Source organism: Oncorhynchus nerka, linkage group LG20 (genome assembly GCF_034236695.1).
Source record: "Oncorhynchus nerka isolate Pitt River linkage group LG20, Oner_Uvic_2.0, whole genome shotgun sequence".
Classification (NCBI taxonomy): domain Eukaryota; kingdom Metazoa; phylum Chordata; class Actinopteri; order Salmoniformes; family Salmonidae; genus Oncorhynchus; species Oncorhynchus nerka.
This window is the reverse complement of record NC_088415.1, coordinates 74214300-74226852: the sequence shown is the minus strand read 5'-3', so window position 1 is coordinate 74226852 and position 12553 is coordinate 74214300. Positions and strand designations below refer to the sequence as shown.

The following is a 12553-nucleotide window of genomic DNA, read 5'->3' as shown; positions in this document are numbered from 1 at the left end:
CATAACCGTAAGTGACTCGAGACATTAACCTCATTGTTTTGCCCAACTTACATTCTCCTTCTAGAGCTTCTAGCGAAAGGCACAAGCTGTGGATTAGGATATGAACCCCAGTTGGATATTTCTATTGAAAGGAAGGGGTCTGTTAAGGTACCTCCAGTCGAGAGACCACAGCTTCCAGGCTGCTGACAGTGCCCAGTGCATCATTGTAGTCTCCAGTCACACTGCCTATGATGAATAGGGTCTCTGAGTTGTTGCCAACAGCTTGATGAATGGTGGCGTTGATGCCAGGGAGTTTCTTTATGGCCTCGTCGGCCAATGCCTTGTTCTTGTTGATCTGGCCATCAAACCCTGCAGAATACAAGAGACTCAGACATAAGCATCAGTGATTTCTGGCATGTGTGTCTATTCAAGGGTTGCATGTTTCGTCACAATATTGTTTTGAACGTTCGTTTTGGACTGATGCCTTACTGAGAATTCTACTCAATGCATTGTCAATGAGTGCTGATGGAGACTTCAGCAAAAGTGCATTGCAGTGCCTTGGAAATACAATGCCATTCAAAAGGAGGCAAATAATTAGAATGACAACCTTTTGATGTCACCAGATTGACTTTAGACGCAGTATAGATGCAGCTAGTTAGCTAAGATTGAGGGGAGGATTTTAGCTAACTAACATTAGTATTGCTAGCTATTTTTTTTTTTTACAAACTTTGCTAGTTAATTAATAACAACATTGCCATCTGTCTAAAGTAAATTTGACAACATGATATTGCTGGTAATGTTGTTTCCTAGTAAACATTTGATTACTTAAACAATGTCATCGTATTTCCAGGCAATTGTAATAGTAATTTTGACTAAACAGTCGTTAGCTTCCATCCAGAATGACTGGGCATATCACGACTTTAGGGCGCCACTATTGCATCCCCGGTAGAGCCCAGCTCGGAGAACATTCATAGCAATGAAATTATGTGACGGAGGTGCAACCTATGAATAGTGTATCATTATTTGCAATGATTATTTAAATATATCTACCCTGCTATGTCGCAGAAAGTATGTCATAAATATGTTATATGCTTTCTAGATGAGAGAATCATTGTATTTGGTGAAAAGTAAAACATTTTAATTATTAATTTTCACCTACTGTAACTGCCGGTAGTGCTGTAGTAAATCATTATTAATTAAACTGAGAAATACAGCGAGTGCACAAAAAATAAAGGACACCTTACTAATATTGAGGTGCACCCCCTTTTGCCCTCAGAACAGCCTCAATTTGTCGGGGCATGGACTCTACAAGGTGTCAAAAGCGCTGCACAGGGATGCTGGCCCATGTTGACTCCAATGCTTCCCACAGTTGTGTCAAATTGGCTGGATGTCGTTTGGGTGGTGGACCATTCTTAATACACTTGGGAAAGTGTTGAGCGTGAAAAAACCCAGCAGCGTTGTAGTTTTTGACAAACTAGTGCACTTGACCTGGCACCTACTACCGTAACCCGTTCAAAGGCACTTAAATATTTTGTCTTGCCCATTCACCCTCTGAATGACACACATGCACAATCCATGTCTCAATCGTCTCAATCGTCTCCTCCCCTTCATCTACACTGGTTGAAGTGGATTTAACAAGTGCCATCCATAATGGATCATAGCTTTCAACTGGATTCACCTGATCAGTCTATATCATGGAAAGAGCAGGTGTCCTTCATGTTTTGTACACTCAAGAGTAAAAGCTCTGAGACATAATTACAGTGGCTGTGTGACTGTGCTTTTCTAATGTATGGGCCAGCCTTGTCAGATATAATGCTGATAGTTTATTCATATTTATACTGTGCTGTAGTGGGAATGAGACCTATAGAAATATGAAAGGCTTTTCATACCTCTTAGCATCTCCAGTGCATTATCCACCCCATCAATATTATCTGTGATATCCTTCAGGGCCAGTTCTGTGTTAGCCTTCGCATGATTTGCTCTGCCAAGAAGCTTGTCATATTTCTGTAAAACAATCAACATTGTGTCAGTTATTACCATTCATAAGGTTTAGTGAAGTCATTAGTGACACTTTTGAAATAGTTCAGTTGGATAATCTAACAGTGAATTTCAGAGGTTACATGAAAACAGTTCTCAGAAACCTTTGAGGTTGGAATATAAGTAATACTATTTAATATACTACCAATCCTACACAGAAAGATGTCTAAATGATGACAAGTTAGTAGTGAAAGGCCTCTAGTGTACCTGTTGAGCTGCCTTCCCCTGGGCCAGAAGATCTTCTACTGCGGCTTTGTCCTCCTGGGTGTCCTCTTGCAGTGCCTGGTACGCTGTTAGGTTCTTCTCCACCCGTTCTCTCAGGCCATCCAATTTAGCCAACACACTGTCAATGTCCTTCTGCCAGAAAAATAAGCTCAGTCAGACTCAGTGTGTTGTGCAAGTGTAATTACATATGCTCACACATCTGTGGAGAACTGCCCTAGATTCCTCACCAGCCAGGTTTTAATTAGGTCGTCCCCCCATGCATTTTTTGCTGACTCATGTTCTTGATCATTAATTGCTTTGTTGTGTTTAAACGTAGCTTAGCAAGGAAACGATTTAGAGATCTAGCTTGACAGACATGCCTTGAGACAGGTTCAGCTGCCAATAGTTGTTCATAGTGAAAGGTGTTGAAATTGAATGTCTTTATCTCCTTAATTTCCAGGACCCAGACAGTAACTATCAATGTATGTTTATTATGATTAAGGTATCTCAGAAGACTTGACCTGAAAGTGGTCACCAAATAGAGACCAGAGAGAAATGAGCCTGATGAGAGACCTGCTCTGCTCAGTACCTTGAGAGGACGAGGGATTCCCGGCTCCAGGGAAGCTATCTGCTCCAGAGTGCCAGTTGCCATCCTGCTCTCATCTCGGGCAGAGCTGCTCAGGCGAGTAGCCAGGCTCTCCATGGCCTTCACCTGGGCTGAGTTCTCATCATACCTGACCAGAGAAAAATTAAAGGGTTAATCTCATCAATCTAACAACAACGGTTCATCAACTATGTTATTATGCAGATCATTACATGGCTGTTAGTAGAGGATATATCGTCTACTGTATTTTCACAGGAAATCATGGGTATCGTATTGTATGAAGACTGGTTTCTTACTTGGTTTTAAGATCACTGATAAGCTCCTTGATCTTGTTTTCCCCTGTCATGACCGATCTCATGAGTGCCAGGGACTTCTCTGACTTTGCAAGGGCACCGTTAGCTGTCTTGTCCATTGTCTCCGATTTGCTCTGCTGTCTAATAAACAGTCACAACATAGTTATTCAGAGCACCACAAGTCATTTTCTAACATGGGATATTCCAGTCTGTATAAATGTGACATGGAGGGGTGCAGTACTAACTTTTCAGCCAGGTCTGTTGCTCTCTGAACCAGAGAAGAGAGGGTGTCCGTGCCCACCCCTGCATCACCTAAGGGGAATTCCTAACATGGGGGTGGAAGGTAAACACTAATGAAATGGATTATTAACAAGCATACACTTGGATATATTCATCTGTCCTTTACTCTCTCCTTATTTGATGACAATGACATCAGTGACAAAAGTAGAATACTACGGAGTAGAATACTACTGTACTACTCACAGCTTGTTTGATGTTGAATCTTGCCTCTTCAAGTTTGCGCCGCACATCACTGATGAGTGTCTGGACATCAGATACCTGTCGTTGGTACTTCTGGTCCTGCAGCTTGATGTTGTCAACGGTGTTGGAGATCGCCTGGATGTCTCTGCCTTCACTCAGCTGGGTTGCACTGATGTCTGAGAGCCGGGCCTGTAAGTCTTTCTCGGATTCTATTCAATAGAACAAAACAAACCACCAACATGAGATCTGCTCTCGCACTTTCTAAACCAATTGCGTCACAAACTGAGTGTGATACATTGGGGTATGACAGAGATACAGTGCATGGACATTGCTTCACCATGTTTCAGATGCCTGATAACCATCCTGAATTGTTTTAATATATGTTGATTCATTAGCAAAATGAGTGATCCTCTGACACTTCTATGTTGTATAACCAGTTATGAATGACTTACCAGAGAGTGTCTGTGCATTTCTCTGCAAGTCTGTGACTATGTCCTCTGCTGTTCTGATGGCTTTCTCCATCTGGGCGTCGTTAACTGGCAGACTGCCACTCTCCATGCCCGTAAACAGGGTTTCTATCTCCCGTAGTTTACGACTATACCCCTCCATCTGCAACACATGAACCAACGGGATAGGAAAGCTTTAAAAAGAGCTTATGAAAGGTTCATCTCTGGTGATAGACAAAAATATAACATTCCCTAATAACACGCCACTTTGATACAGCTACGACCGGAAGTGATTTTTCCCGTTAGGATAACTTACGCAGCAGGTTAGGAGAATTAATTTAGCAGGTTAGGATAATTAGGTTAAAGTTAGAAAAAGGCTAGGGTTAGCAAAAATGATTTCCTAACCTGCTATGAAAAGTCACTTCCGGTCATAGCTGTATTGAAGTGCTGTGTTTTTAGAGAGTCCTCAAAAAGTTAGCTGGCTAGAGGCCAGCATTCACAAAAGATTTGGGTCTGGGTTAGCGACATTAATTAAAGGTTGACAAAAAAATTAAAATAATAATATATATACACACACACACCTCTGCATTACTAATACTGTAGGACAATATAGTACATTCAGAATGTGTAATTAGAAGCAAGTGTGAGATATCCCTCTAGTGGTGTGGGGGCTATGCTTTGGCAAAGTGGGTGGGGTTATATCCTTCCTGTTTGGCCCTGTCCGGGGGTATCATCGGATGGGGCCACAGTGTCTCCTGACCCCTCCTGTCTCAGCCTCCAGTATTTATGCTGCAGTAGTTTATGTGTCGGGGGGCTAGGGTCAGTTTGTTATATCTGGAGTACTTCTCCTGTCCTATTCGGTGTCCTGTGTGAATTTAAGTATGCTCTCTCTAATTCTCTCTTTCTTTCTCTCTCTCGGAGGACCTGAGCCCTCGGACCATGCCTCAGGACTACCTGGCATGATGACTCCTTGCTGTCCCCAGTCCACCTGGCTGTGCTGCTGCTCCAGTTTCAACTGTTCTGCCTGTGATTATTATTATTTGACCATGCTGGTCGTTTTATGAACATTTGAACATCTTGGCCATGTTCTGTTATAATCTCCACCCAGCACAGCCAGAAGAGGACTGGCCACCCCACATAGCCTGGTTCCTCTCTAGGTTTCTTCCTAGGTTTTGGCCTTTCTAGGGAGTTTTTCCTAGCCACCGTGCTTCTACACCTGCATTGCTTGCTGTTTGGGGTTTTAGGCTGGGTTTCTGTACAGCACTTTGAGATATCAGCTGATGTACGAAGGGCTATATAAATACATTTGATTTGATTTTGATTTGTGAGATGGAGCAGTAAATTCAAACCCTGCAAGGTTTTCGTTATGATAATGACATAACTTCAAAGGTTAACTATTGTGTTTCAATGCTTCACATAGTGCTCCTTGTAATTCCTCCTCCCACACTACATCCTGAGGATAGGGGGCACCCCAAATGTCACCCTATTCCCTATTTAGTAGGGTTCTGGTGAAAAGTAGTGCACTATATATGGAATAGGGTGCCATTTGGGACAACGCCAGCAGCTCCAGATTATGTGGCATTTGCACACCAACACAACTCTTTCATTTATCTGGTAAGTACTTTCCCCTCCCAGGTGGTAGTAGGCTACATGTACTGAGAGGAATCTTGTAAGAAATACTGATGCAAGATCACAACTCTGTAAACCTCTTCCTTTCGTAACAAAATTCCAACTATTCCTTCGTTAACCCACTAAGCTACTGTATAAGGATGTTGAATCAGCGACAGGGTGAGCCAGGACAAATATGCCTGCTGTAGCCTAATTTCTGGTCCAGTTATTGTGTCTGCGTCTCAAACGGCATCCTATTCCCAAAGCCTGTATATAGGGAATAGGGTGCCATTAGGGATGAACACCAAGTGCTGCCATTTAATCATTGGAGAGAGCACTGTGACATGTTTGACCTCAATGGAAAGACGAGGCATTGATCAAATAATCCCAGTGGGTTTTACCTCAGTCTTGACAAGGTTGAAGCAGGAGGGACACGCGGAACGCTGGCACTTCAGACCCTCAAAGCCTTCTCTGCAAGAACACTGGCCCTGGTCACTGCATTTGTTGTACAGAGAGCCCTGAGAATTGCAGCCACAAGCTAGAACGCAAAATGAAAACAATTGTTAAAATGTATATAAAATTGTAGACAATATTTAACTGTTGGAATCTAAAGGAGGAGCTATGTGTCTAAGTTTGAAAGAGCTGGATATGGGGAGCGAACAAGGTGCTGTCCTTACGTTTGCATGCCTCTGATGGCATGCTGTGGTGATAGCCCTCCAGACAGCTCTCACAGAAGAAGCCAGTGGTATGCTTTAGGCATTTCAGGCACTGCCCTGTCTGTGGGTCACAACTACGGACAGTGTTCGGGTCCATGTGTCCATTGCACTGGCAGCGCCGACAAGGCCTCTGGATGCCATCTTCACCCAAGGGATCGCCATAGAAACCATCCTGGCAAGTGTGGCAATGTGAGCCTGTTGAGAGTGAGGAGGGAGGAAGAGGTAGGTACAATATGAAAAAAAAATATATATAATAAATATATACGCGCACACACACACACACTGCCAGTCAAAAGTTTGGACACACCCACTCATTCAAGGGCTTTTCTTTATTTTTACTATTTTCTACATTGTAGAATAATAGTGACAACATCAAAACTATGAAATAACACACATGGAATCATGTAGTACCCCAAAAAAGTGTTAAACATATCAAAATATATTATATATTTGAGTTTCTTCAAAATAGCCATTTGAATTCTCTCAACCAGCTTCATGAGGTAGTCACCTGGAATGCATTTCAATTAACAGGTGTGGCTTGTTAAAAGTTCATTTGTAGAATTTATTTATTTCTTAATGCATTTGAGCCAATCAGTTGTGTTGTGACAAGGTAGGGGTGGTATAAAGAAGATAACCCTATTTGGTAAAATACCAAGTCCATATCATGGCAAGAACAACTCAAATAAGCAAAGAGAAATGACAGTCCATCATTACTTTAAGACATGAAGGTCAGTCTGAGGAACATTTCAAGAACTTTGAAAGTCTCTTCAAGTGCAGTTGCAAAAACCATCAAGCACTATGATGAAACTGGCTCTCATGAGGACCACCACAGGAAAGGAAGACCCAGATTTGCCTATTTTGGAATGAGTAGGTGTTTCCAAACTTTTGACTGGTACTGTATATGCAGTATATATATAAAATATGCAAATAGCTGACATTAAAAGATCAATGCCCTAATAGTGTATCCCATCTAACAGACATGGTCTGTGACAGTGGTTGTGTCCCAAATAGTACCCTATTCCCTATATAGTGCACTACTTTTGACCAGGACCCAAGTGGACAATATAGGAAATAGGATGCCATTTGTGACTATGACTCACCAGTGGTGCCAGGTGGACAGAGGTCACACTTGACCTCCAGGGAACCTGGGCTCACAGAGCAGGCACCTCCATTGGGACAGGGACACTTCTGACAAGACTGTGGCTGGGCAGGATCATTATAGTACCCTGGCGGGCAGATCTGGCGACCAGGGGTCTCATCTGCAGAGTAACAGTCTCCTGTGGAACAACAACACAAAATCACATATAATTTTTGGGCATGTTCAAATTCATTTTCACAACAAATGAACATTATATTTCAATAATTGATTTGAACATGTCTATAACTATAATTTATCCAGGGAAGTGCATATTGCAAAAGGAGGTATGTCCAAAATCTCACCATTAACAACAAAAGAACTAAATCTATTAAGACAAATATACAGTAACACTTGGACAAAGTTCAAATGTCACCGACCTGTTTCAGAGTCACAGCTTCCTCCTCTACAGCTGCAGGGCTCACAGGAGCTGTATGGACCTTTGCTTGGCGAACTTCTTTTATACCCTGCAGCACACTTCTCACAGAACTGGCCCTCATATCCCACTGGGCAGCTACATTTCTGTACCCATGCAGCTGGGGACCCGGCACCTCGACGGGCAGACTCCATGCGCACGTCGTCAAGGTAACCACGCCCTAGAGGACAGTAAAGGCATTGCTTTTTATTGAGTGACTGACAAAAGATGAAGACAATGCAATGTGATGACAATGTGTACTACTTATTTATAAAGATCACATAAAAAAAAAAAACTAAAATAAACTAGATTTAAAACGGTTCCAAAGTACTTATTTACAACATATGCAGGAGAAGAAGTAACACCAAGGATCTGTTGATGTACACAGTAACCAATCTTATAGTCTGAGGGATACAAAAATAAGTACTTACCATTTTCTCCAAATGTCCCACGGATTTTAATGTCAGTCAGATTGTGGAGGAGTGTTTGAAACTGGAAAGATGAAAGGTGGGGCCTCCATTCACTGCCCTGTTGCTCATCCAGTCTGAGAATGTAAGACACAGCATGTTTAAAGCCTGAGGAAACATGAGTATTATACTTATGTATTTCACAGTCACACTTTACACCGCCTTGTCCTTGCTACGGTGTAATTATTCCTGCAATTTTTATGTAGATATAATGAATATTAGAATAAATATGGAAACAAAACAAAAAACAGTGTGCATTAGGCTACTATATTGGTCACAATAATGTGGTGTATGGTCGATGACTTCTCAATAAACTGAGGAGTATAATCAATTTATTTAAAACATTTTTTGTTTTTGTTCAATTGAAATCACTTTCGGAAATTACTGCCTTCAACTCGAATTGACCCCAGTAATGGTATGGTACAGTTTGTTGTATTAGACAGGATTGGATCTGACCATTTAGAGATAAACTGCTTGGCAACTAGCCATTTTCCACTTAATTTGAATGAATTTGAATCAGACAAGCAGATGACCCTCTGGCTTACTAACTGTTATTAAGCGTTTACATTCAGCTGTGTGAGATAAACAGTGACCCCTTCACATCCACGATGTGAAATCGTCTCGAATGTTTCTCAATTTTTATGTCTTTGGCATCCATCTCACTATCCACCACACCTGCATACTTATCTCCCGCAGATCAAATTATGTTTGTACCTGCCCTGAGACTGTCAGTACACTTGGTACAACCCATAGCTACGAGGATACACAGCAACGGGAACACACAGCTACGGGATTACACAGCTACGGGATTACGCTATCGCTCTCGCGAGACCCCATAGCTGTGTGTTTTATCTTGTTTCCTTCCTTCAGGGAACAATAGTTTAAAAAAGGTTTATAACGTTGCATTTTGCCTAAAGCTAAAATCAAGCTTATCTGTCTAGCACAGTGCTCTGGCTGATTCCAACCTGAATGTGTAAGTAATCTTCTGTCCACTGGGAACGATGGTCCTCAGGTCTCCCAGGGAAGCTGCCACGCTCAGCCCAGATCCCTCCAGCACCACATCAGCCATGGACGGATGGCGATTCCCTCGGTCCAGCCTCAGGGAGAAGGACAGGTTCTGACCGTAGCTCAGCTTCTGGTTACCCAGGTAAGAGTCTAAGTCATCACAAAATAAGACCGAAAACCAGATTATTAATAGATGAATGGTGACTGTATGGTGAGGCGTGTGGTGTTACACATCCAGTACTCACTATAATATTGCATACTTTCATTCCTGCACCCTTTGTTTTTTTGTTTGTTGGGAAAAAGCATAGGATGCGTCCAAATGGCACCCTATTTTCAATTTAGTGCACTACTTTTGACCAGAGCCCTATGGTCAAAAGTAGTGCAGTTTCTCCTAAGGAAGGCAGTGAGGGATCAATATTAAGAGCAGGGAGCAGAGAGAGCAGCTCTCACCAGGTGCATGGAGGTAAACAGGCAGGATGTCTTTGGAGATGACCTCAATGTCATGATGAGTGGGGGACCAGCGGAAGTGGACTTGAGACGGGGTCACACCGTGAACAGTGGCAGCTCGCCACCCTTCTGGCCCTGAAAAACAGAAGATTGGCAGACATTTAACCTACTGATACTAAACCAAATGAACTGGTGTATATATTACTGCTGTTTATGTTCTGATCAGCTGAATGGGTGTAAACCTACCATCGTCGAAGTTTGAGGTGACTGTGTGAACGGAGTATCCCTTGGCTGTGGAGCACTCAGTCGAGTGTCCATAGCAAAAGCAAGGTAGAGATTGAGCTGTCACTGAGTTGTCAGTGAGCTGGCCACTGCACAAGAAATACATGAACACATTTAATAGTCAGTCGTCTGTCTAATCCAAAGCTCAACATTAAGGTTTAGTTAAGGGAATACACAGTGTGGATAAAAAGTTTTACCCATTAGCAGCACAGCCATTTGAGCTAATAGGTGTTCCATTCTGACACCGGTCACATTTCTCCCCCTGTGTTCCCGCTCTACAGCTGCAGCGTCCTCTACTGTCACAGTGTGCGCCTACAGAACCTGGAAGAAACACCATACATCACCTCACCACCTGGACATCTGGGAAACCACTATCAAATACACCAGGAGTTGTATTCATCGAGTCTCAGAGAAGGACTACTGATCTAGTATCAGGTCCCTCTACCCGTGTCATTTTACTCATTATGATCTAAAAGACTAAACTGTCCCTAGATCAGAACTCATATTTGGAGACGCTTCTGAATACGGGCCCAGGTATGGTTATCATTTCTTGCTCCATCCTGTTCTGTTCACTCACCTATAGAGCTGCAGTTACACGGCACACAACTGTCTCCTGCCCTCTGGTGGTGGAATCCCTCCTTGCACCTCTCACAATGCCTTCCCTCAGTGTTGTCTTGGCAGTCCACACAATGGAGGCCCCCAGAGTCAGGCAAGCAATAACGTGACTTTCCATTGCATTTACAGATGTCTGCTACAGGGGTGAAATATACATTGTTGGGACATTTGTGAATTGAAAACAGTGTTTTAGATGAGATCTAAACTTCTAAAATCATAAAACATTCATTTGGGTGTATTTGTTCAGGCTATGGGATAAACAGTCTTCCCCTCACAAATCTTCTTGACCATGAAGAGTTAAGTATAGTCCTTTGACAGTCAACACAGAAAAAATGTATAATTATGTAGGCTATTATCTTTATACAATGTAAGGAGGGGTTGGGAATTGCACAGACTGTCTTTTTTCACAGTGGTGTGAAGTTTAAACCACTGTCAGCAGACTCAGATCTCATAATACCTCATTCCCAAGCGATGAGAGACTAAAGATATTCACTCTGATATCAAGCACACCCACTGTGGGCAACACACTGTTTGCAATCAAGCAAATATGTCTGTTTTCTTTGGTAATGTTTTGTACAAACATAGCCAAGACATACTGTCTGTCATCAATTATTTGATGACCATTTTACCAAGCATAAATTAGCCTGAGGATATCAAATTCTCCTTTCACACCCTAAATGATAACTCTGAGGAGTTCCTGTGATAATGACAGGCTGCAGCTTGTAGCTGTTTTGTCGATGGGGTAATATAGAAAGGTACAGAGCTCAGAACATCAAGTCGTATTGCCCTAAGAGGAGACATGAGTTATCGTCTGTGTCCTAAATGGCACCGTTTCTATATAGTGCACTACTGTGTGGGACTCAGTAGGGCACTATCTAAGGAATAGGCTGCCATTTGGGGAAGACCCATCAATAATGCAGTGACTCAAGTCTTCCAGGTCAGTATGGTTGTCCAAAAGTTTTTTTTTTTTTAACTCAGCAACTTATCACAGGTGGTCCTCTGTAGCGCCATTGGTAGAGCATAGTGCTTGCAACACCAGGATAGTGCGTTCGATTTCCGGGACCACCCATATGTAAATTGTATGGCTAAGTTTTTGTATGGCGCATGGCTAAGTCACTTTGGATACATTTACCACCGCACCACACAGTAAGGAAAGTGTTGTTTATCCTTGCTAAGAGTACTACAAGTAAACATCCAGTTTAATATCAAGACCTGCGGAGACCTTCATAGACTATAGTATAGCAATATAGTAGTATAGTTATGTAATATAGTATTATAGTTATGTATAACTCTGTAGTACAATCATGTTTCTTAAAATCATAAACCCCCTTTCCCCTAAAAGCATACCTGTGGTAAATATCCTTAGATCAAAAGTGTCATTTTTATATCTACTTTAGCTACAAAGACAGAATACACAAACACAGATTTACAGGAACACAACTGCTGCAGGTAGCCCAATTAGCTAAAAGTGTGAAATAGGTCAAATAATTCTAAATTCATGTCCAATACAAAAGCAACAACCAATTTTAAAATGCTGAAGGCTGATTATAAATGCAGACATAACTACAATTTAGGATTTTGATATTGTTCATTAGGTAAAAAGTTAGACACTCACATCCTCCATATCTGTAGGTTCCTTGGATAGACGACCAGGTACAAAGAGAAAGTCCACACAGAAATATCCAACTGCTCATCATTGTCACAGAAAATCGAATGGGAATTAAGTAGATCAAAATTCTCATATAAGTACAATCAAACTAACAGGCTGATCAGGCCGGCTACACCTGATGTTTCTGCTCAACATCCCCAGGTGAGCTTCT

General features: G+C 42.0%; 1 protein-coding gene across 2 annotated transcripts in view; it reads right to left on the bottom strand.

Moving 5' to 3' along the window:
- Positions 1-12553, bottom strand: part of lamc2 (laminin, gamma 2) — a 14738-nt gene extending 2185 nt beyond the window's left edge. The window contains exons 1-19 of one of the 2 annotated variants that reach the window (XM_029623759.2): positions 12349-12553; positions 10696-10869; positions 10316-10439; positions 10083-10207; positions 9840-9971; positions 9350-9539; positions 8349-8461; positions 7883-8098; positions 7468-7644; positions 6329-6562; positions 6053-6189; positions 4050-4206; positions 3601-3806; positions 3363-3442; positions 3121-3258; positions 2810-2954; positions 2224-2370; positions 1869-1983; positions 152-348 (exon numbers count right to left, since the gene is read on the bottom strand). In XM_029623759.2, coding sequence (XP_029479619.1) covers positions 152-348; positions 1869-1983; positions 2224-2370; positions 2810-2954; positions 3121-3258; positions 3363-3442; positions 3601-3806; positions 4050-4206; positions 6053-6189; positions 6329-6562; positions 7468-7644; positions 7883-8098; positions 8349-8461; positions 9350-9539; positions 9840-9971; positions 10083-10207; positions 10316-10439; positions 10696-10869; positions 12349-12475 — 2934 coding nt within the window. In that variant the 5' untranslated portion in view covers positions 12476-12553. Of the gene's footprint in view, positions 1-151; positions 349-1868; positions 1984-2223; positions 2374-2809; positions 2955-3120; positions 3259-3362; positions 3443-3600; positions 3807-4049; positions 4207-6052; positions 6190-6328; positions 6563-7467; positions 7645-7882; positions 8099-8348; positions 8462-9349; positions 9540-9839; positions 9972-10082; positions 10208-10315; positions 10440-10695; positions 10870-12348 lie in introns of both variants that reach the window. The other variant, XM_029623758.2, reaches the window with a different exon arrangement.